The sequence below is a fragment of the Callospermophilus lateralis genome, chromosome 7 (assembly GCF_048772815.1).
Source record: "Callospermophilus lateralis isolate mCalLat2 chromosome 7, mCalLat2.hap1, whole genome shotgun sequence".
Taxonomy (NCBI): domain Eukaryota; kingdom Metazoa; phylum Chordata; class Mammalia; order Rodentia; family Sciuridae; genus Callospermophilus; species Callospermophilus lateralis.
The window spans coordinates 137,037,681-137,063,550 of NC_135311.1; the positions used below are offsets into that span (position 1 = coordinate 137,037,681).

General features: G+C 42.7%; 1 protein-coding gene across 1 annotated transcript in view; it reads right to left on the bottom strand.

The window, feature by feature from the left end:
* The window catches only part of Pex14 (peroxisomal biogenesis factor 14), a 136,889-nt gene that overhangs the window by 98,013 nt on the left and 13,006 nt on the right, over window positions 1–25,870 (bottom strand). Inside the window, exon 2 of the mRNA XM_076861318.2 lies at window positions 24,014–24,061. Within this exon, the coding sequence (XP_076717433.1) occupies window positions 24,014–24,061 (48 nt within the window). The remainder of the gene's footprint in view (window positions 1–24,013; window positions 24,062–25,870) is intronic.

Sequence of the window (25,870 nt, forward strand, 5' to 3'; positions counted from 1 at the left end):
AAAGGAGCCAGCTAGTACAGTGACACTTAAGAACAAAGACATGAGAGCAAAAAAGCCTAACAGCTAATGTCAAGAGAGAAACGACTAAGAAAAGCAAACAAAAAATTCAAAAAGCTTATTAGTTTGGGGTCATTTAACATCAGCAGAGTCATTTTGGCATACAGACCAATATACAACATATCTATATTTCAACGGGTTTTAAAAACATCTACACTTACAATACAACGTAAACATTTACATCTAAAATGATGATGGTTGGGCCCAGTAGCACATGCACACCTATAATCCCAGCAACTTCCAAGGCTGAGGCAGGAGGATTGCAAGTTCAAGGCCAGCCTCAGCTGTCTCAAAAAGAATAAAAATAAAAATAAAAAGGACTGGAAATGTGGCTCAGTGGTCAAGCACCCCTGAGTTCAATCCCTGGTACCAAAAAAGGGGAAAAAAAATAAAGCAAGAAAGTATACAATCCCTTGTATTAATTCCCAAAAGTTTTAAAGGGTTTTTATTTTGTTCTGTTTTCATATGGATCTCAACAGCCATTCAGAAGTGGCCATCCAGAATGACTCATTCTGGGTGCGGGTGGGGGCCAGAGAGGTGGTTTTCTTCAACTGAACAAGAACAGTTGTTATTGAAGTTAGATTAAGAAGCAGGAAGCCAAAGATTAAATAATGAATACTTACTGAGCATTCACTGGGTCCTTGCAGTACATACACCAGGCACTTACACAATCAACATGAGTAAGCAAAGATGCTGCTTTTGCTGTCACAATCTAGGACAAGGAAAGAGGCCAAAAGCAATCTGGGGCTACCTGGTCCCACTCAAGATCAAGGACACCCTGACAAATGATCAGCCAGGCTCTGCTTGAATGCTTACAGTGAACGGGGAACTCATTCCCTTACTTGCTCACTAAGAAACTGTCGATTCATTTCAGGAGTCCCTTTTTTGTTTGTTTGTTTTTGCTTTCTGAGACTGTGTTTCACTGTCACCCAGGCTGGCCTCGACTTCTGGGCTCAGCCTCCCAAGGAACTGAGACTACGGACACACACCCACATCCGGCTTGGAGTCCTTCTTTAAACTGAACTGAAATCTAGTTTCCTGAACTTTCTATCCATTGGCCCTGTCCTCTGTATCCACTTTCTGAAACAATGCTGGGTGAGGAACTGGGATAGGCGTCTTTTCCACAAAAGCATTTCCCCTAGTCTACTTAGTATAAGTAAATGTGAGCACAGGTCTCACTATACAACAGTTTCATGAATTCTGCTCTTTCAGAGCAGCCTTGCCCTTTCTGAGAGAGCCAAGGCTACCTGTAATGTCAGGATGCATTAGCAATAATAAAGGCCACAGTAATGCATGAGACGACTTCACGTACACGTCATTCCAAAGTGGCTAAATTCAATCAAACATGGCAGCACTTCCTACAACACTATGGTCACTGGGGCCAGCAGCGCATGTGACGTGGACCCACTTACTGGAAGCTGCTGGAAACAGAAAGTGAGCGCTCCGCTTTGAGACTGTAATGGACAGGGTTTTACCAGCCCATAAGTGGTTTGGCATCCTTCTTTCCCAGGAATTACCTAGAAATTCATTTAACAACTAAAGACTGCAAATGAAACTTCAGAAGGTTAAAAGTACACAAAGAAAAGGGGAAAAGGGAATGGTATTCTTACCCTCACCTTAAATTTGTGCAATTCTTATAGGGAGAAATGTGAACTCCAATAAGATGGTAATCAAGAATCACATCCAAAGGTGACCTGATCATAGTTCTAACTCAGTTCACCAACTTCTCTAGTGACTTTCAGAGTTACCTACCTGTTTCCTGCTTCCTCATCTGTAAAATGGAACTAACACTGCTTAGAGACTCCCCAAAGTATTACAAGGAATAATTAGTTAGCATTTATATAATACTTTTCATCTTCAAAGCAGGATTATTAGACTATAAAGTAGAATAGACGTGGTTCGAAAAATCTTTTTAAAATCCAAAATAAAGCATGCAAGCAAATTCAGAGAAGCAATATCGGCTGACATCATCTCGCAGCAGCCAGAGAGCTCTGCCTCCACAGGCACCCCCTTTCTGCCCTAATCTGTATCTGCATGTGCAGACAAAGGTAACGATACATTTTATTAGGAAAAATGGGAGGAGGCTGAAAGAAGAGAAAATGAAGAAAGGAAAGGTTAGAGGAAAAGACACAACAGAAAACATAAAAGGGAAGAAAGAAAAACAAAGGGAAAGAAGGGAATAGACACAGCAAGAAAAGACGAATCTTATCCACCAGAATAAGAGCCAAAATAGGAAGAGAGGAGAAAAATGGAAAACAAAGAGAAAGGGAAGAGAAAATTTCATTAAGGGAACATTTTTCCTGTTTTCAAAGAAAAAACAAGGCCAAAGGTTGGGGAATATAGCTCAGTGGTGGAGCACTTGCCTAGCGTGTGCAAGGCCCTAGCACCATGAAAAGACAAAGAAAAAAGGTTAAATTTTTAAGTTTAAAATTTAAGGGGAGGGGGGAAAGAGAAGGAGAGAGGAAGACAAAGAGCAGAGGACAGAAAAAGAGAACATAAAGCTTTCAAGAAAATGTCTGGAAACCAGAAGGCTGGAAGAGAAATCATTAGCAAGTCCACAGAGCGTCTATAGTGATACTGTGTGGATCAATTCATTTAAAGCTGCCCTGTACATTTACAGAAAAGTACCTCTGATATAATAAAGGCTCATAAACACGCAGAAATTGGGTTAGACCCGTTTCGAATTCCTGCCAAACAATGGTTCAGAAAAATGAAGCTCTATTTTAATTAGCTGGGTTCACGAGTGATTTGATAACAGCAGATGCTGTCTGGATGCTTTCAGCTTGATGGCTCCACATACATGAACTTAGAGTGGTTTTGATGCAATTAGTTATTTCTTTCTGCTCCAACATGCCAGGCCTAAGGACCAGGGCCTGAGTGTAGCCCCAACATGTTACTACATTTATCTGCATGTTAACATTTCAAATCACAAAGATGAGAAACGTAACCACATGAGATAAACAGAAAAGTCGTTTTTAAAAGTAGCGATGGTGTGTAGAAGAGAATACTCTCACAATGAACATTTCTTTCCACTGGAGAAAGAAAAGTTGGGTAGGAGAGAGTCAGGCAGGGCATCATCTATACAGAAAAGCTCAACACCTGAGCTGAAACACAACAGACTGCACACTTCCAATTCTGCAATTCCAGGCCAGTGTACAGCAAAGGATTAGTGTGCCTAATGCACAGCCTGACCTGGGACTAAGTGGCCTTCAAAATGTTCTTTGCAATCAAGCATCCTATTAGAAACCCAGAGTACCATTCCCTGAGATAGGCAGTGCTATTCAGGATCGCAACCCTAAAAGTCCAAGTATCTTCACCAGGTGCTTTCAAGCAGGCCACCTTGCTGCCCCTTCTCTCCCTTTTAAGCACTCTCTCTTCCAAAGAGCATTCTGTTTGCTTTTCCCAAAGCACTCACTGCCCTCTGCTATGACCACTTAGTGCAGCACCACCCATGTGCACAGAGCAGCTAAACGACCTGCAGAAAGCAGAGCAGCTTCCAGCATCAGGACGAGCCTAATAGGAGGACCTGATCAGTTAATTATCTGTCAGTTTGTCATGGCTGGGCTGAGAAGGGGAGGACCATGGAAAGGGGGGTCTTGGGGGGTGGGAGCTCTCTGCTCGGTGGTATGCTACTCTTCCTGAAATTCTAAATTAGTCTTTCAAAATAATTCACCCCTGTTGGATGATATGTAGTAAAGAAGGTGAAGAGAAGACCAGGAGCACAGCTGACTCAGAATGGGGGCACTCGAACCCCACCACGACAGAGACAAGCACAAAGGAAAATACACACCCCTCACTTTCTCCAAGAGAGGACAAAGAGGACGGAAGGACCTTCACACCATCTCCCCTTGGCCAGTGCTAACAAGCTGAGCCCTGTAAATCAAGGAGGAAACCTCTGTGCCAGGAAGTGACGGAGAGGCATTTCTTTTGTAAAGGGTGCAAAGACGCTGCCTGCGTGGGAACCAGCATTTCAGGGAAACGTTTTGGAAGGCAGGGAGCACCAAGCTGGCAAGTGAAAGAAATACATATATTTATTATATACAATAGGCCTCCTTCTTCAAAAATTATTTATTTCATAAAACCACTCTGCTAAATAGAGGTTTCAATCTAATTGAATTGCAATCTGCATATTATAAATGCACCAAGTGAGAGTCCTCAAGACTTTTGTTCTATTCCACAGTTTATGGGTCCACTAGGAGGTTTCCCAATATATACGCATACAACAATGTAAGGAGAGTACACAGAATTGTCCCTTTGAACACTTATTATCTGTTACGGTTTAGGCTGTGAAATGGGATGATGTTTCCAATACCCCAAAGGACACAGCCAAGAAGGCAAAGGGAAGCTCCCCAGCACCACATCTGCAGTCAACATGTACAGTATTCATCCCCATTCACCACTAGGTACTTCTTTCTTTCTTGGGGGGTATAGGCAGGAAATAAACCCTCCTACTCATCTAACCCTAACTCTCCCACTTCAGTCTATATCCCAAATTAGCCATGGTTAATTAAAAGAAATGCAAATAGTCCTGGATTGAAATAAAGATTTTTGACAAGAAGCAAAAAGGGTCATCATAAATCACACAGAAGCATTTTTGTTACAAGGAGGGGGAGAGAAAGCACCCAAAGCAAAAGGTCACTCTACAAAAAACTGAGGAAATGAAAAAGAAAAGGGACAGGTCAGGACTTCCCATAAAGGTCTGAGAATTTCTGGGTTCACACCAAAAAGTGACCTTCGACAGGGGAAAATACTGTTCTTGGGAAGAGAAGTAGGCACAAAGATTTCAGAGTCCAACATTAACCCAGGGCTACTCTCTCTGCACTGAGTTCAATTTGGGTTTCTGCTCTCTGCTCCCCTTGCTCATTTCAAAAAAGAAAGTGTTTAATTTTTTTCAAGCACTGCATCCATAAGGCCCAAAGACATCCCTGCTTCCATAAAAACTAAGTACCTTTGTAGTTTATAGCAACTCCTCTCTGCCCTCCACACATTGACAATACCAGCCTCTCTCTCACCTTTGATGAAGGCTTAACCTTCATCAAAAAAAAAAAAAAAGAAAGAAAGAAAAAAATCACAGGTTCAGCTTCCCATTTTAAAAAAAAATAGAACGAATAAATATGAATTTAAAGGGGAATTCTGCCAAAACCTGAACCTCTCAAATCTGGTTCAGCCACATTCTTGCCCGCAACCTGTACTTCTTGGTGCCTCCCTAACATTTTTCAAAATGCAGCTGCACAGCCCTCTTAAAATTCAGATTTCTAGCACCTCTAATTACAGGCCTCTCAAGCCAGGCTCCTTTAATTAATGAACCTGACTCCTCTCTCTTCAAAGGAAATCTACATACGGGATACATCACAGAGGTGAGCTGACCCTGATCAGTGCTATCTGATCACTGCCTGATGGCAGCTAGCACTCTGCACCCAGAACAGAAGTGAAGGTGTTCTCCTGCCTCCACTGCCCGGTTCAACATGCTCCAGTCTGGCACAAGACAATTGTGCAGTTAAGCCAGAAAACATTTCTTGGAATTTAAGGGAAGAGAAACAAGCTTTCCTGTGTGTGACCAGCAAAATCCAAGGAGAATTTGATTCTCCCTGGTTTGTGTGCTCCCCGATCTCACTTTCTTCCCTTTAACAGGATGAATGTGGAATACTGGCCAGTGATCACAGCTGGACAGACCCCAGAGGAAGCAGGCCTATGCTTTGAAAACTCTGAAAAAGAAGCAAATACAATAGACCTAGAACTGACAGTTATCCCAGGACTGAAATAAAACTGGCTAGAAAGGCTCTGCTGCCTTAAAACAAAGCAAGTGGACAAGAGCTCATGAAGCAAGCTGTGGTTCACCAGTCCTGGAAAAGAATCTGAGCACATCCCAAGGACTATTCTTCAGTGGGTCCTCACCCATCCTCCACACCACTCCTTTCTAAACCAATGCCTGACAACCAGTTTCTAAAGAACTGGTTTTCCTTCTGGCTGTCCTGGGCAGCACAGCCTGATATGTTTGCATATGCTGCACACGCCAGTTCAGCCTACAGCCCCACTCTCCTGAGTGTGGTTAAAAACTGGATTGTTACCACATTAGCTGGGAAAGCACACTGCCTGTGGCTGCAAGAAGGACTGGAAACAGTTGCAAACACTCCTAGATTCCAGAACAGGCAGGGTTTGGATCACATCAAGAGGATCACAGGTAAAGTTTCAGGTAGGACTTGAGAGGCAGTAAAAACCTCCCACAGATTTGGCAATAATGAAAACAGGTTTTGTTGTATCACTACAATCTGATAATCGTTTCTCGAGGGTCCTGTACCAAACCCATTGGGACACTGCCCTATTGCCCTATTTATATACACCTCCTCCATATGAAGAGTTCTCAGAACATATATCTAGTAACAACACACTCTCTATATCTATGGCTTTCCCAGTTTCTCTCCTATGATCTGGGCTATAAAACCAGGCTGACAAACAACCAGACAACAGCACTGGGGTTAAAATGAAAACTCAAGGCACAGAGTCCTGGCCTCCTGGTCCTTTCCTATTTCACAATGCAGATGTCAAAAACAGAATCAGGTCACTTAAGTATCTGCCAAAATGGGGGTGTCAACATTTCATTGAGTTTTTGCCACTGTGAATGAGATTTCGGAAGAAAGAGAGGAAAAACAGTAACATCAGGCTATTCAATGGTTAAACCCTCATATCAAGGCAAGGCATGCTCACTGGCCACTGAGTCTAACTACATGGCACCTGTCTTGCTTCCTGGCATGGCTGGCTGCCACTATTATGCCCAATGCCTAGAGGCTAATACAGGCTATCATTTCTGTGTCCCATTAGATTCGGTCTCCAAATCTATTAGAATGTTGCAACCTGGGCCCACTGACCACAGCCACTGAGACATGACAGACTGATTATAAGAAGCAACCACTTCCTTATTCCCAAATCACAAGCAGCCAGAGCTGGCTGAAAGATTTTTTAATTTGTTTTGGTTTTCCAACCAAGACATTCTCAAAGTTCATTGTTCTTTGAAGTGGAAGCATTTAATTTTCTAACACACAAACAAAGTAGAAGCATAGAACTAGAGAACTCAGAACTAAAGACAAAAGCCTCAAATAAGGGACTATGGGTAGCTGAGCTCAGGAATGTCCAGGGATTCTTGGCATGGGAGGCCACACCAGCCAGCCAGGCACTCTCCTTCCAGGGTGTCTCAAGGGGAAATCACCCATCGATCCTAGGACACATGCGTTCTAGTACCAATCCCTTTCCTCAGAACAGCCTCTGCCTCAAATTCCTGCTTGAGCTTTAATGTTTAAATTATTAAATGCATTAATGTATTTACATTATTCAAGTCTTATGTGCATTTTTCTAAGATAATTTATGTATAAGAGTTTGAATGTCCATGACTGTTAATGTCTACAACCCTTCCTGTTCATTATTGATTCTGGAAGAAAAAAAAATGTCAGAGTTTTAATGCCTTATTTTTAATGTATTAAGAGTCTGAATAAGTGCATTCTCTTTTTTCTTTTGTAATTTCATAATTTAAGTAGTGCATTTATTAAACTGACACAGTATGAATTGTGGTGAAGTCTGGCACGACTCCATGTTACTGAGCAGCCGCTCCTCTGCTCCTATGCGACCAAGCAGCAGCCCGTGCTCTCAGCGCTCTTCCCACCTCCACAAGGACCAGCAGCAGAGCAGGGCAAGCACTTGGCCAATTCACACTTCTGCGAGGAGATTTTCTTCCTCCTTTTTCAAGTTCTTACCCAAATCAGCTCTCCTTATTACCCAGGTTTCTAGAATGCTACTGAGCTGCATCAAGGCGGGGACCGTTCTCTGCTCTTCGGAAGTCCGCGTCTAAATGCACTGTTGGTTATATCCAAACAGAGCTCACCATCAGCACACAATTTTCAGGAATAATACATAAGCTAGAAGCTTAGCACAGAAAAACAAGCAAATAAAACAACTATTTTCTAAAAGAGTTCTCAAACATTTCACAGACAATACTTCCAGCTTGGCAAAAAAACTTTACTTTTGAAATCCATTTTCTCTAGCAGAAAAAAAAAATCTCTTTCAATTATAGCCAGTAGAGCGACAGTGACACCCAATGGCCTATTAGCTCAACCCCAACAGCATGCCTCAGTGGCTGTCCCCAGAGACTGCCCAGAGCTCCTGTGTGAACATGGAAGTTCACATGAAAATCAGCTACTCATCATGAAGCTGAATCACTAATGGATAAGCAAACTTCCTGCTGCTCACAGACCACCCCCCAACACCCACACACACTACAGTAATTATGCACACAGGCACACACTGGACAGCACAGTGCATATCACCTTTTGGTGGAGAACTTAAGCACACATGCACATACACACACTTGCATGCAAGTACACAATACATGAACTGAGCAACACCGTATAAGTCAACTTTGGAGAGAGGAAGCCAAAAGTTGCTCACTGCTGTTTTAGAACCTCATGTCTCTCTCTCTCTCTCTTCTCTCTCTTCTCTCTCTTCTCTCTCTCTCTCTCTCTCTCTCTCTCTCACACACACACACACACACTCACATATGCACACACCCGCACACAAAATGTATACATGTTATTTTTTATATATTTTCTCTCTTTTTTCTATGTTTTCCTGTTTCCCTCTTTTCTTTTTTCTTCTTCTTTTCTTTTTTGGTTACTCATTACTATTCTTTAACTGTTACAATTTATATCAGCATATAATGTTAAATAATTACAGGGAGCAGAGCTCACTCTAGTGAGGATATAAACGCGCTGTGGGAATCTACAGATTTAAACAAATAACACTCACAGCAGGGGGTGAGCGGATGAATTAGCATTAATATCCTGCCTGGGAGATCCCAGTACACTGGTACTGCTTAAATACAGATCTTTTCTGTAACAGTCAATATGACAGCTCCCGGCAATACAGCCCCTTTCCCTTTCCCAGTCAATATAGCAGCCAGTGAAAATAGAAACGTCCCTATAGCAATCAATATAGCAGCCAGCTAAAATAAACCCTTCCCTTTTAAGGGCTATATAATAGTCAGCTAAATGGAAGAATTGGCACCCCTGCTGGATAGCTCAGCAGAGAAGCCAAGGAATGAACAGGCCATGAGCACTAAATGATCCTTCTATCCTCAAAGAGGCCCTGCCCAGGAAAGAAGAAGCTATCCATAGGCAGCGAATCAAGAGGGAGCTTGTAAGGGACGCCTGGCAGGTGGCTCCCAGCCCCTAGGAGTAATTACCCATGTCATAAGTAGAGTACAGAGCCACCCCTCACTGAGGTTTAATTAAGATGTCCAGAAAGTTTAAAATCCTTGTTCAAACTATCAGCTGAAACTAGGAGCATCTACCCTCAGTAGAAAGTGAGAGTACTTTGATTCCAACACCACCAGCCCCAGCACACACTCTGCTCCCACCTCAGCCCTAAAAGATTGGGAACTGGAGTATTAATAGCCTATGGTTTTCTGTTTTCCAGCATCAGGGACAGCAGTAGTGTCAGGGTCAGTCACCCAGCCAAGTAAGTAAAAAGCACCCAGCCAAGTAAGTAAAAAGCACAACATTCTATATTTAATGCCACCCCATGTATACATGGAACTCCTTTCTAAAACTCTCAGTCATCCATTTTTTTCAGCCATCAATTTATTGAATATTGGGATAATAGCATACTTTCCTCACTCATATCATGGGGAAAACACTCTTTCCTCAGAGACCTATAAAGAAGTTTTTTTAGATAACAGAATTCAGGGGATGGCTCCCCTGCAAGCCACACAGACCAAAGGACTTTTAAAAAAGAGAAAGGCAAGAATCATCTAATTAAGAGAGGTTCGTATGCATCTCAAGCTACTGTGCTTTTTCCATTAGAATTAACAATTTCTAAAATTAGTTTCACTGGATTTAAGGGTTTGACAAATGTGGAATATAACCACCACCACCACCACCAGCCAATTTCCAACTAACACTCCTGGAGCTGATGCTGGGATTCTGTTGTGCTCCAAAGCAGATGAACATCAGGGACCTACCCCACCTTCATTAAAATTCGACAATCTGTCTACCATCCTTTGGGTAAATCCACAGAGGGTCCCTGTTTCCCTGGCCAGGTGTTTTAACACCCAATGATGCTCATGTCATCAATCAGGTGACTTAATCAAGTGCCATAGCGTTGAATATCAGGAAAAAAAAGATTCTGTAAGTCCTAGCTGAGAGTGCTGGTCCTTAAAAATTTAGATCTCCACAGCCCACCTAAGCCATAAGAGCAGGTGCTCTTTTATTTCAAGAATTCCAGTTAAATAACATTTTCTGAGTAAAAAGATTAACACGCTCAAGGTCTTCTTGCAGCAATACATATTTTGATGAGGTCTTAAATCCATAAATGACCTATAGGTCAGAGATCCTATATTCCATAGAAGTCACAATTAAAGCCATAGGCCTCACAATTCCTAGAAATCACAGATACTATAGTACCTAGAAATCAAAGGCTCCACAGCCCATTGAAGACCTTCCTAGTAAGTCCTAGAGCTCTGTCCTATAGTGATCATGGCACCCATTCAAAAGAGGAAATGGGTAAGTAGGACAGACCTGTGGTGCATCCATTATTTTCCAAAATGTGGTATCATAAAATGTGAGTTACTGTTGTGATTTGACATGGCAAGCTTCTAGCACTGAACCCAATGAGTACTTTATAAACTTTGACATGCATGGTCAGTTCCATTTCTAAACCATACACTAAAATTTGAGGGTATACATTCTCAGACAGCATTAAAGCTGGAGAGAACACACCATGATGTTAGCAAAAATTCCATCAACTACAGGTGCCATTTTGGTCATCAAAGGTTGGTGGGGGAAGCAGGAAGGAAGGGAGGGACTGAGAAAGAGAGAGTAATGAAAGAGAAAATAATTCTGAAAGGGAAGGGGGAAAGAGAAACATAAAAGATGAGAGATAACAGAAAAGATAACAAAAAAAAAGAAAGAAAAAAAAACACCTCACTTTGGCATTTCAGTTTAAAGTTTTCAGGGCATTTTATAAAATGACAGTTGCAATAAAACAAATAGAATGGTGAGTCATCTGGTTTCCAACTTGAGTCAAAAGAGGCTGTTTCTAGACAAACTGAAAAGCAGCTCTGCTGCCTGCACATTTAACGATGCCTATCGGTGCACCACAGCTACAGAACAGGATGTGGAGAGAAAGAACGAGGAGGTGGGAGTAAGCATTGTCTTTACTGGTCCCAATGTCGCTGCAAATAAAGACTGTCAAGATTTAAACCATAATAATGATAAGGCTATAAAGGTCTCAGTTATAATGTTTCCTCTGATGTTCCCTTTCATAAAATGCCCTCTTTATGCTGCCTACGTGGCAACGATTCACCAAACATCAGCGTATGTGTGCCCAAGTGGGAATGCTGCACCCTAGGTTCCTAGGAGGGAGCCAGGCAGTCAATGTGCAAGCCAGCTCCTTAGCTCTCCATCTCCAACATACAGAAGTGAGCATATACACTGATTCATGCCACAAATGTATACTGAGTGTCTACTTTCTGCCAAGAGAGGAGCAACATGGCATATGCCCATCCAGCAGAAGGTTTATTAGCAAAGTGCCGAGGTGCCAAATACCTAGGAGACAAACAAATGCAAAAAGTATTCCACTTGGAAACATGGCCATACAACATAGGGCCTCCTTTCCTACTTCTGCTCCTAAAAGCCTTGCACAGCGCCTGGCAGCCTAGTAGTGAAAAGGGGCTTTTCCCACTTTGTGCCATAGCAAAACAGATATGGTGGGATGCAAACAGGTTCTCAAAAAAGGGGGATAAACTGGCACCCACAAATACAGCTTTACTTGAACTCGGCAGACAAAAATGTACAGAAAACCACTGGTTTCAAGAGAATCATTTATCAGCAGCCTGCCACCTAAGCATTCTAGGCACCAGAGAACCACACACACACACACACAAAAAAAAAATACAGAGGGTTGGGAGTGTAGTCAATGGTAGAGCACTTGACTAGCAAGCATAAGGACCAAGGTTCAATTCCCAGCATTCTCCATCTCTGCAAAATGTAAGAAACTCTCTGGAAATTGATATTTTATACATATGAATTTTTGTACATGACATGGAAGTATGAACTAGAAACAAGGTGGATGCAAGAACCACAGATAGGGATGAAATGAGACCAAAACTGTCAATCAGTAAGACCATGAGAGGCAATTGCGGAAGCCAAAGTACAAAATTAGGAAAGGACCAACCCAGTCAGTTCCAACTTGGTGGCATATACAGAATGGTAGTTCACATTTGCTAGGTGGGCAGCCAGTGCCAACCACAAACCATTCCTGGGCTGCCTTCCCTGTTGATCTATAATTGGTGTGCCTGTGATAAAGCTACCAATTACCTTCAGGCCCCTGTATTTAGTTCACAGACAAAGGGAAGCAGGAGAGACCAGTTAGTAATGAGTAAGTAATGGCCATGAAAATACATTGTATTTTACAGAGCTGCTTCTGCAGGAAAAGCCATTCGGAAAATAAAAAGTAAAAAGAACAGAATAAGCTAGAGAAACTCAATTTTCTTCTCCCATCCTCCCAAAGCCACACTTAGGATAAAATGAGGTTTGTGCAGGTTAATCCTTATGAGGTAAGAAAAAAATGATTAAATACATTAAAAAAATCAATTGTACATTAAACCAAATCCAGGAACTGCAAAAACAAACACCACAGCGCTCCTCCAGCCTGGTCAGTTGGGGATACCCCACCTGACGGAGCCTGCTGAGGTAATGGAAGAGAAGCCCAAAGGAAGGGAGAGAAATAGAGCTAGGGCAGGGGGCCGAGGATCTGGATTTCACTGGAAATAAAGTTATTTCTAGAGAGTACAAAGGAAGAAATAAAATGCCTTATAAATGGGGCTCTGGAGACCAGGCTGAAATCTTCGAAAATTCAATAGAAATAACAATAATGATAATGGTAATCATTTGATAAAGAGAAGTTATAAACCACTCCACTGTCAAATTATTTGCCACTATTTCTAGCCATTTCTTCTCTTCATTAACATTTTCTATTAACTGTCATTTCTCAGAGAGACAACAGAGAGAGCAGGAGATGAGGTTGAGGCATGGCTTTGTCGTTGATGAAGCCCCTCTGGAATGGGGCTGCACGGAAACTCCTGCCCTTCCCCAGTGCTCCAGGATCCTCAGAGGAGGACCCAAGAGGATGCAAAGCCCAAGAACACGGTGCAGGCAGCCTGCTCCTCCTGCAGAGGAGTCATGACTGAGAATCCTTAGCTAATCTTAAAAGGACCTCACAGGGCTGAAGTGCCCCTGCCCAGGTCGGCCTGCAGCCAGCCTTTCTCCTTTCTGGCACTTGTTTTAGCCACATGGCTAGAAGGATCTGCGGGCAGGTAGGAGCACTCAGGGCCAGGGCGAAGCAGGTGCTTCTGAGAGGGGCAGCTAGTCACTCATTCCCAACAAGGCCCAAGTGGCCCATAAAGCAGCATTGGGCCCCAATGTCTAAACAACTGGCCAATCCAAAGTTTTCCCTTCCATGTGCTTCTGAGAGAAGTCATTTGGAATTGCAGGAAAATCTCTGTAAACCTGGGTTGGCCACAGGGAGTTACTGACGGGCATAGGAGTGAGGACAGAAAAATAGCTAATCCACTTTATGACAGTGGTATTCCCAACAGAATAAAAACTCGGGCCCACAGGGAGAGTTTCAAACCCTCAAAACATTGTTAGAGTGGGTTATCACTGTCCAGCAGTTAGCAGAAAGTAAAATCTGACAAGAAGATTCTACTCTCTTAACTCATCACCATTCTCTTATCTTCGAAGCAGGTGAGCTTTGCTGCTTTAACTGACTATGAGTAATGTGTGGATGCTGAAGGGGACACAGATAGAGGGTTTTACCCGAGAGGCAGAGAAAGGAGAAACGGAGGATCCTGGATACTGTTTACTCAGGCGGATTCAGGTGCCTCCCTGAAAACCTTCGTGGCACTTCTAAAGAGCTACAGTCAAAGCATATAGCTTACTTGTCCAACCTCCTCTTTGCCAGCGGGAGATGGAATAGCAGGCGACTGCTGCCCCCTAGAAGCTACCAGAGACATAGCACCATCTACACAGACTTCAGATGAAAAGATCCTATTATCTCCCTCTATCCCATAACCTGTCATTAGTGAGGTACATAGGTGCAGACGCCTCCTCCAAGCCTGAGGAGGCACACGTCACCTGTGATAAATTAATAGGTGCCTTTTCAACAGCTAAGATGCATACAAAAGACTCCAAGCAGGGAACGCAGAGTAAGGCAGCAACTTCAGAGAGGAAATGCAGATCAGCCAGCAGCCTGGCAGGGCTGAGGCCTGACCACAGAGCCCCCTCCCACAGTACCAGCGCCATTGACAGCGAGGTCCACACTATACCCAGACATGTGCTCCATATCTGCTCAAGTTGGACAGTATAGATACGGGACTTCACATTCCAGTTATACCATTTTTAGCTACAGTACCTTGACTGACCTTGGCCTCAGTTTCCTCACTGTAAAATGAGGACAGGGATAATCCTCACAGGTGTGTGAGAATCAAATAAAATAAAAACAAAGAAACCAGTGCCAACATCAGTGTATTACATAGTAGAAACCCTATCAGCCTATAGGATTCGAGCTAATAATTGCTCAGTTAATCAAAAAATCAGTTAAGGCAGAGAATCATTAAAAATGGGTCCTAACTCTACATACCTTCCACATTTTATATTAACTGAAAACCTATAAATGTACAGTCATTCACTAATCTTTTGATGTACAGCCAACAGCTTTCTTTGAGTGTGGGCCCACAAACTGAAGTTGCCAGACGATTCTCTTACATAAACCCCACCCATAACGCACCCTCCACAATTTCTAAAGCAAAGCAAGAACTTACACACATTAGTAATCAAAGTATGAAATCCTTCTAGATTTTTATGATCTTGTCCCATGTTTAACTATTGTCATACACCTAACTTCACAGCAATCTTTTTAGCAGTTTGCATTTACCAAAGCATTTAACTAGTTTTTATAAAACACTCTTTTCACATTAATCTTTATAGACTATATTATACTTTAGAATCTTCTTTCCACATATCTATTTCACCTATTTACACCATATTCAACAAAATGGCCTAGTTCAATGACAAGCACACTTGGCACACATGGGTTTAGGAACAGGCCACCAAGTGTGGGAGCGACTGGCCAAGCTGCCTTGTCAGAACACAGACCTGGGGAGTGGGTTCCATGGGCCAGATAGCAAGTCAGTCAATTAGAGGAGTATGTCCAATGCAAGCTCCTGACACATTTTTAAAAATAGATTCCTGCTACCCTACTTCTTCTCATAAGAGATTTGAAGGGCTTTCCAAAGTACACACAAAACAAAAGGGCATGGCAGGGTTGGGGTTGTAGCTCAGCGGTAGAGCGCTTACCAAGCACACATGAGGCCCGGGGTTCAATCCTCAGCACCACATAAAAATAAATAAATAAAATAAAGGTATTGTGTCCAACTACAACTAAAAAATAAAATATATGTTTTTTTAAAAAAAAAAACATGGCAATGGGAAAACACAAAGAATGGGACAAAAGATGTTTAATAAATGTTTGTCCCCGTTCTCCACTAAAATCTATTTTCACTGAAGTGTGGAACAACTAAACCAATTGTACAAACAATCATCTTTCGTGCCAGTCTCCGTTAGCAATTCCTTGCGACCACGAAGCTGGGGAAAATGGGTCTGGCTGGGCAACAGCTGACACAGCAGAGAACAGCCTCTTGGCAGATGCTGCGGGGAAAGGAAGTGATCACTGACCCCGAGAACCACCCCATGGACTCTGCACAGATGGGGAGCTGTGGCCCAGGGTGGCCGCTAGGACACGAGGTCACAAAGGTGGAGGCCTGCCTTCTTCTCGACAGGGTAATTTATCCACACTGGCGCTCCACTGGGGGTGTGCACTAGCTCCTCTCTGCCTCCAACTGACAGGGAGTGCCCCCGGGTAGATTTACCTCAGGAATCACTCAGTGTCGGCCCCATCTCTAGACTGCTCAGACAAACTCATAATGGCAGAGAGAAGATTTGTGGAGCAACAAGCATAAATCTTGGTTATAACTACAAACCATAAAAGAAAGGAGAGCTGGGAGGGAAGAAGGAAGGGCGGTGAAAGCGTCCTTCTCCAAAGCACCACTTTATCTTCCTGCGGCTTTGCACAGCGCACAGGGGGATTAACTACAAGATCATATTTTTCAAACCAAAAATCAGTCTGCCTAGTTTGACAATGGGCTCAAATGTTTTATATTGAAATGATCCTGGAAAACGTAGGGCACCTGACTGTCCCACATACAACAAAAAACTCTGTGCTTTCAAACTGGGAGCTACAGGGGGTTCACCTGATGCCACGCCCTTTAGGCATGATACTTCTTTTATGTGAAAATTTCAAATAAGATGATGATGAAGTTTAAACAAAGGAAAAATATTTTAGGACTGTCCCTCTGCCCAAATAAGAATTGTAGATTCAGTCTTCAACAGTGGTAGGACAGCTAGAGAACTCACTCTAAGCTACACCTCCAGGAGCAAAGGCAGAAGAATGATTCCTTCTGAAAGAATGATGCTGGGACAAGATGAAAAACCAAATTCCCGCATCACAGTGTGGCTCTGAGAAAAGGCACATAAATGCCCAGTACCTCAATTACTACATCTCCGAAAAAGGACTGTGCTCTGTTATCCAAGAGGCAAAGCTTCTGATTACAGGAACTATAGCAAATATAAAGTATTACTATGAAAGCCAGAGGCCTGAAGTATAAACAAAGGTGAAGAACTATTTCAAATTCCATTTCTTTAATTATTACTCCTAAGAGTTTTGATTCATCTAATAATTATTTGTAAAAGGATACCTCCAAACTGAAAAACAACCTCTTCATTTACCTGAAAGAGGAAACAACTTAAAGGGCACCACCTAGTCTTTTCCATAAACTACCTCAGACTATAATAGGAAGGATGGAGCAGGAAGAGGCAGTAATTTCAAAATCAGTAAGTGGCCTAGAGATTATAACCATCCAGAAATGGAATGAGGCTTTCCTCAAGTTCATCCATTTTGGCATTTGGTTCTAACCAGTTTTCCTTCCCACATCCAGCAGAATAGGTAGGAGCTCAAGCGCTCTCCCAACCCAGAGCTGGTATACATGCACATTAGCATTTTATTTTATTTTTTTTTTTTTAGAGAGAGAGAGAGAGAGAAAATTTATTTATTTATTATTTTTTTAGTTTCCGGTGGACACAACATCTCCGTTTGTATGTGGTGCTGAGGATCGAACCCGGGCTGCACGCATGCCAGGCGAGCACGCTACCGCTACTGCTTGAGCCACATCCCCAGTCCCACATTAGCATTTTAAAGAAATGCTTTCTTCCATGAAGATTTATACTGATGAAGAGCCACTAAGGGGTAGCAGGAAAGCCAACATTTTTTTCTATCTAAAAATCTGAGCTGAGCCCACACGGCTTGGGAGGCTGAGGCAGGAGGATTGAGAGTTCAAAGCCAGCCCCAGCAAAAGTGAGGTGCTAATAAGCAGCTCAGTGAGACCCTGTCTCTAAATAAAATACAAAAAATCGGGCTGAGGATGTGCCTCAGTGGCCAAGGGCCCCTGAGTTCAATCCCTGGTACCCACCCACCAAAAAAAATAAATTAAAAGTTGAGTCTGAGGCTCAGTATCCTGCATCTAGTCACATAATGACATGCTCACCATGAGCGATGTACACCATGAGCCCCATCCTTCAGTTGTTGTTTACATTGGACTTCCATTCCAAGTTTCTCAGCAATAATTGTGAGGAGTACCCCCTCAAGAAATAGAACCCAGGGCCTGTGCATGCTCAGTAAGCCTTCTACCACTGAGCCACTCCTGCAGTCTGATTTATTTTTTAAAAATAAGAGCAGAGTCAAGTACAAAGACACACTCCTATGGTCCCAGGTATTTGGAAAGCTGAGGCAGGAGGATCATGAGTTCAAGGACAGACTAGGCAACACAGTGAGACCCTATCTCTTACATACATACTTACATACATACATAGATGGATTTTGGACTATCCCAATAATGTTTCCCCTATGGGCAATAGGTAGAAATGACAGCTACTTCAAAAGCCCTTACTGCACAGAAATCAACCAATAATATTTAATACTTTAAAATTAGGATTACCATATATATTTATTTATCCTAGAAAAGTGACAATTTCTTGAAATCTCTAAATGGTTGGTTTCATTACTCATGTGCTTGTAAACCAGTTTCATGAACACAGTATCAACATCAATTTTATTTTCCCACAAAATGCTTTGAATTTTATAAAATGAAATATATGTATTATGCTATCTACATGCATATATACATGGGCATACATGAGTATACACAAAAGAAGTGTATCAAGCATGTGAATGTTATTCTTCAGAAACGTTTTTGTGAGAAAAAAATGAGAATCACAGTGGGCCTGCCAGCCAGTATACCAAGGTTTGCTAACCACAAAAGTTGTAAAGAGTCAGGCATAGTGGTGAACACCTATAGTCCCAGCAACTCAGAAGGCACAGGCAGGAGGACTGCAAGTTTGAGGCCAGCCTCAGCAACTTAGCAAGACCCTGTGCCAAAATTTTTTAAAAGGACTAAGGAGGCAGCTCAGTGTTAAAGCACCCCTGGGTTCAAACTCCAGCTGCAGTTGTAGCTCAGTGATAGCACGTTTGCCTGGCGTATGTCAGGCACTCAGTTCAATTCTAAGCACCACATAAAAAATAAAATAAAATAAAGTTATTGTGTCTATCTATAACTAAATAAGTTTTTAAATAAATAATAATATAATATTTTTTAAATAAAATAAATTTTTTTAAAAATACAAATACCAGGGAGACTGTGCCAGCAACAGGCTAGAGATCTTCAGGAGACAAGAAACTAGCTATAGCAATCCTTTTTTTTTTTTTTTTTTTTAAGTGGGATTAGGGGAGTGACAGGGTACTAACCCCAGAGACACTTTACCACTGAGCCATATTCCCAGGCCTTTTTATTTTTTATTTTGAGACAGAGTCTCACTAAGTTGCTGAGGCTGGCCTCAAACTTACAATCTTTCTGTCTTAGCCTGCAATGTTGCTGGGATTACAGGTATGCACCACCATTCCCGGCCAAGAATAAAGAATCCATCAAGATACTAATGGTCATTTGATTATCAGCCTCTGAAAAATTATCCTAAAAACCAAAAAGAAAAATCTTAGGCACCCCAAGTATAAAATCTAAGGGCTTCTTCAGAGGGACTGAGCTCAAACACATACAGTGGAACCTCCTGGACAGGATTCCACTTATTCTCTGGGAAAAACCCAAGGCTACAGGAGGATCCATTTGTACCCCAAGGGCAAAATTACTGAGATGGAGAAGTTTGCAAAGCTCTGGATCTGCAACTGCACAGCATCTTTACATGTAAAAATTAAGAATAAAAACATGTATCCTAGTAAAGCTGACAACGTGGAAATTATCATTTTTTTTAAAAATACATGGAATTGGATTTGGGATTATTTTGGAGGATCTGCAGGGCCAAGATAGAAAACCAAAAAAATAAAAAATAAAACCCTATATCTATAAGTTAAAGGAAGAAAGGATGGCAGAAGACTCATCCATTGGAAAGAACCCAATGTCAAAGAGCAAAAAGCTAAAATTCTAGTTGAGCCAAAACCACATGTACTGTGTAAAGTGGGTGAGCAACAGCACGGCCAAATGCCAAGAAGCCATGCTGAGACAAGTGAGCAGATGTGTAACAAAACCTTTGCTATTGCTTACTTTAAGTGACCAAAAATCATATAACCAAAAGAAAACCTCAAAAGGTATCCAAGCAAGACAGGAACCAAGTTGCCCCATTCAGACAACTGTCCATTTCATGTGTGTACCGGCTCCCCTCAACACACACACACACACACACACACACACACACGATGGAAGCCAAGACGGCAAGCAAGCACTCCAGCACTGAGCTATACCCCCAGCCCTTCACCCCATTCTTACAGACCTACCAGGCAGGGCTTCAACCTGCCAGGGCTGCATGGGAAACAGATATGTGAGCCTGAGGACAAGCACGTGTGCAAAAGGCTGTAGGAAAATCACAGATTTTCAACAGGTCTGGGAGAAACTGGAGGTCAGCCCTCTGGAGGGCTATCAAAATTCCTGTCCTAGGAGGCAAAGCTTATGAAAAGAGTATAAATTGAGAAAAGTAATTAATAATTTCTATCACTAACAATCAGAGAATTTCAAATCCAGTTTACTGAATTTATCAAGACTGGTCTATTCAGCACTCCCCAGCACTGAATGTATTATAAACCAACTATTATCCCACTAATATGGTCTGGGTGGTATGGTTGGTTTTATTTGAGAGCAGGATGCAGGGGAGAACTGAAGAGACCAGAGAAGGCAACATGTAGGGTTACTACTCAACTAGAATCAAGGCCAGGGAATGGCTATAAACACAAATGTGTCATTTAGAGACTACACAATTATACTTCTCACCACTACAAGACATTTTTTTATGATCCAGAGAGGATAGGAATGAAAATTAGGCCTTCCCACCTTAGCAAAGAAAGCAAAACAATAATGCAGATGCCAAGCTGGGAGTGTTCACACACGCCTACAGTCCTAGCTGCTGGGGAGGTTGAGGCTGGAGGATAACTTAAGCCCAGGATTTCCAGACCAGACTGGGCAACACAGCAAAACCTCATCTTAAAAAAAAAAAAAAAAAAAGGGCTGGGATTGTGGCTCAGCGGTAGAATGCTTGCCTAGCACAGGCGGGACCAGGATTTGATCCTCAGCACCACATAAAAATAAAGGCATTGTGTTAAAAAAAAAGCAGATGCCTCAAAATTTTTGTGGTGCTAGGAATGGAACCCAGGGCCTAGGGCCTCAGCCATGCTCTGCAAGCACATTACCACTGAGCTACACCGACAATCCTTCTTTTTTCGTTTTTCTTTGAGATTGAACCCAAGGACTTCATCCCCTGGGTGCTAATCTACATCCTTTTTATTTTTTATTTTAAGATAGAGTCTCACTTAGTTGCTTAGAGCCTGCCTAAATTACTAAGGTTGATCTCGAATTTGCAATACTCATGCCTCAGCCTCCCAAGAAAACAGGGATTCCTGGCTTACACCACCACACACAGCTCCCTCGCTTTTCTAATAAAGAGAAAAATTATTCAAAGAGATCATCTAGTTCTGGAAAAAAAATAATAAAACAGGGTTATTTGCCTTCAGCATCTGATACTTAATCCTTTTAATGTAGAGACCAGGCAGTTTCCATTAAGGAATTTTGTGAGAAAGGAGCAATCAGTTAAAAACAAAACAACTCAGCAGGATATTCCCCCAATACTGGAGTATGTATTCCTCAAGACCTTGCTTGAGTGTCACAAAAACCATCCCTAAATCCCCACCCACCACCCTCTTCCTTCTCCGAATAACTAGGATCCCGCTAAGATTCCCAGCCAGACAATTCTGCCCAAATTATATACGATTTGTGCTGCTTGCTAAAATTATATACAGTCTTGTGCTAATTGTTTCATGTGTACAAATGCCTTTTCTTCCCCAAATACAATATGTGAATTAAGAACAATGTTTACTTTTACTCTTCAACTGTCTGCTCTCTCATCCTCAAGGCAGAGGTGAGCCTAGCCCCAGGAGACAGTTACACAGTAGCCTGAGAAACCCCCCTCCCTGAGGAAGGGGTTGACCACTTAAGTTTCTTCAAACCATAGCCCTTTGCAGAGCTGTGGGCAAGGGCTGGCACCCCATAGCCTCTCCAACACCCTGAGACTATTATCTACCTAGCTGGCTGCCAGTCCACAGCAGCCACAGGCTCTCCTCCTACTTGCCCTGTGTCTCCAACCTGCCCCACAAGCCATCCCTCAGAGGGCTTGTCAGCCTGACACCCTTCCACTGCCATTCCCAAGAGGAAGAAGTTATTCACACAAGACCATACAACTCGGCTGGTGCCCTCATTTAATCAGGCTGCTGCAAATGGTTAGCCAAAAGCAATAAGGGCATGACTGAGAGACTGTGGGAGTTTAATATAAAAAAATTAATAAAAAAGGGGGGGGAGGGTCTACCTTTTAATAGGGCCCTAATTACCCAACTCACAGGATCAGCCCAAATGAGATGGGAGTTTATTTCGGGGTTTTTTTTTTTTTAATTATTGTTTTTTTATATATATATAAATTGCTGCTATGTGTTTTCTTTCCTCTGAGCAATTATGCAGCAAGTACGTAAAGAGGAGAAAAAAATATTAATTAAATATAAGGTAATTGTAGAGTTGGCCTGGAGAGAATGAGTCTGAACTCTGGACGATCACAGGCTACTAGGGTTTGAAGACTGCTCAGGGCCTCCCAGAAAAGAAAGAAATAAAAATACAACCGACCAACAAGCAGATGCATAATACAGCAGGAAAAGAGCCATGTACAGAAATCTTAACAGAGCAAAGCCCTGCAGGGCTCCCATGCCCAGAGGTAAGTGAGGATGCCAACTACACAGGGTTTCCAAAGAGTTTGCCCAATCATGCCCCAAAAGATGGGCTGGCCACTCTTTTTTTTTTTTTTTTTTTTGGTACCAGGGATTGAACTCAGGGGCCCTTGACCACTGAGCCACATCCCCATCTATTTTGTATTTTATTTAGAGACAGGGTCTCACTCTCACTCAGTTGCTTAGCGCCTTGCTTTTGCTGAGGCTGGCTTTGAACTCGTGATCTCCTATCTCAGCCTCCCGAGCAGCTGGGATTATAGGTATGTGTCACCACTCTTTGGTGATCAATAGTTACATCAATAGATCAAAAAGAGACTAAAGAGACAAAGACTGAAGAGGAGTACTGTGTTCAATCTGGACTTTCGTCTAAATCACAACTTCAGCCTGAGTGGTTCTGAGGCTAACCCCATGGGACACACTCAAGCTTCCCAGTTGAGAGGCTGGGAAAGCCTTCTCTGCCTCCCACCCCAAGGAATAATACCAAAGGGCAAAATGAGGCCACTGTGGGAGAGCTGGAAGTGAGCCCATATTGGTAAGAGCAGGTGACACAAATGTTAGTACTCCTCTGAAATAGTCCTAGCAGCACTTGTACCATCTCAGCCTGTCTATAGCTCAGCCAGATCCATGTCACCCTCCACCTAAGAAGGCCTTCGAACACACTAGAATTTGGACCTGATCATACCAGCTAAGGACCTCATGTCATCTCCTCCATCAGCTGTCAGGAAGAGAGTGAAGAAAGCAGGTACAACTGCAGGCACTGCTGAAAAAAAGCCTGGGCAGTGCCCCCTCAACTTGCTGTCACCACTAAGGGAGAAAAGGCTCCGAAAAACTGAACCTAACACTGGCTCTTCCCTAAAGTTTACCTGGTTTGTAAAGAACCAGTCCTACTACCCAGCCAACAGGATTTGCCGCAGGCCATAAAATGCCAAACAGAATGAAAATGGGGCAGGCAGGCAGGGATTCTGATTCGGAGCACCACCCAAAAGCATTTGGCGAAGAAAATTATCTTTAGTACTTAGTAGTCTTTTTCCCTATCAGCAGTCTATAAAGATAGTAGTGTTGGTAATGCCTGTCAGAGCCCTATGGAAAAATCAGAATTCCCTCCCTTATCTGTTCCTTAAAGGCCACCCAAAGAAGCAGAGAATGGCTGTTTCATACAAACCAGGACAGACTGGCTGGGCCTAGCAACCTTGTTCCAACACTGCCTCCCAGGTTTCAGACATCTCACTGTCACACGCAAAGCAGGGTGGGTACTTTTAGTTCTGGAAAAGACCAGGCTTTAACAAGGAGAGATTTCACTAACCCCTACATGCTAGAACAGAAGACAGAGGTCAGAGGTCATGCACAGGAAGTCTCCATACAATATCTAATTTTGAAAGGACATTGCTGATGCAAACCAGGGGATTGTAAGGTTTCTTTAAACTCACATGGTATTTTAATTACTAGAAAATGATACTATATCTTGGGTACTTACCAAAGGTTCTCGAGGCACCACATTTTCACTTCTTGGAGTAGAGCTTGGCTGCAAAGAGAAACACAAACAGAAAATAAGATCACAGTGCCACCCAATGGACAACAAAAAACCAAAGATGTTCTATTCTCAAACAACACCCACAAATGCCCCTTTCTTATATTTCCCACTGGTTTCTCAAAAATTTACAGTGTTTTACGATGAGCTGTCTGTAAGAAGTAGCCCACGAGTGTGAATTAGCCAAGAAACATAGACTACTGTTGGATTCACTGTCACAGCCCTCAAGAACAAGGCTTGATTTTATCTGGGAGGACTGAAGTCAGATGTTAAGAAGGAGAGGTTGGGGACCATCACAAAATCCATGGAAATAGCAAAGTCCAGAGAAAGGACCAAGGAGAGAGCCACACCTCTTTTTTGCTACCTCCTTGGCTCAAGGTGACTAGGAAGAGCCCAAAGCAAAATTAGAAAACCAGATACAGCCACAAGGGGGCACCATTTGCCCATACTCAGGATTTTCTTGAGACATGTATTTGGAGCCAAGAACAAATATGTATTGCCTGTCAGGAAGAATACTACCCAACAAAATAGTTAAGAAAGCCCCAGACTTAAGTGTTTTATGGAAATAAGCTAGTGACAGGCTAGCAAATAAACAGACCAACTTACAGGCAGACAGGCACCACTGGCCAACAGGCCTGGCCCCAAATGTTTCCTTCTGGGGACAACTACCTCACACTCACAAGCAAAAACCTCAATCCGCAATTAAACTGACGAAAATTTAGAGAAAAAAGAGAGAGAGACAGACAAATTTCTAAAGAAATTTACAAATTCCCACAAGAAAACAAGCAGTTTGAGTGAGTTATGATTAGTTTACTGTTTCTGATGTTAAAGTCAATTGACATTTATCTGCAGATAATATCTAGACAAGTGCAGGCAATGTGCATTCCAGAAGCCAGCATCCAGCCTCCACTCTCCTCCCAGCCAGTTCAGACAGCCCGTGCCAGCCTCCTTGGATACAGGGCCAAAGGTGAGTCTGGTTGCCACTTCACAGCTGGCCCATGGCTCAGTGGCAAGGCCTCTGCGGGATGAAAGACCCTATCCCTCCATGCAGAGTCCGGTCCCAGGACAAGATCAACCAGCATGAAACTTAGTAGAAGTGGGTCAATCTAAAATCTGAACAAGCTTTCCCTGCGTTGCCCTCCCAGAACACTGGGCATCAATAAGCTCACTGGGAGATCTCTAGGCCTGATCCCTCTGAGCACCACATAACCCATAGCAGACTCACAATCCCCTCCCTCTACCACAGGAGTCCTATACCATTTCAGTGTTGCCTGTCTAGACAAAGGGCACAAGCTTCAACAAAATGCACACGTAAGAATCTGAAAGGACTCCTTTCAGAGCTGCTCCTCCTCCTCTTTCACTTCCCAGAGCTAACCCATGATCACATTCTGTCAATATTCCTCCCTAAGTATCCATGGAATTAACCCCTCCACTTTTCTCCATCTCTACTACCACCCTGAGTTTAATCTCCAACATTGCCAAAAAAAAAAAGTCTACTACCATCACTTTGGTCTTGCCTAGACCACTGCAACAGCTTTCTAATTAGCTCACCCACATCCATGCTGGTCCTCTTCCAAAACATTTTCCATGATGCAAACAGACTATCATTTCCTGTGGTAATCAGGACGGGCTTAGGGGCACACACCTGCAATCCCAGACATTTAAAAGTCTAAGGCAGGAGAATCACAAGTTCAAGGCAGTGTGGGCAAATTAGTGAGACCCTGTCGCAAAATAAAAAAATAAAAATGGTTGGGGATGTAGCTCAGGGGTACATCCTGGGCTTTACCCCTAGTACAGCAAAAA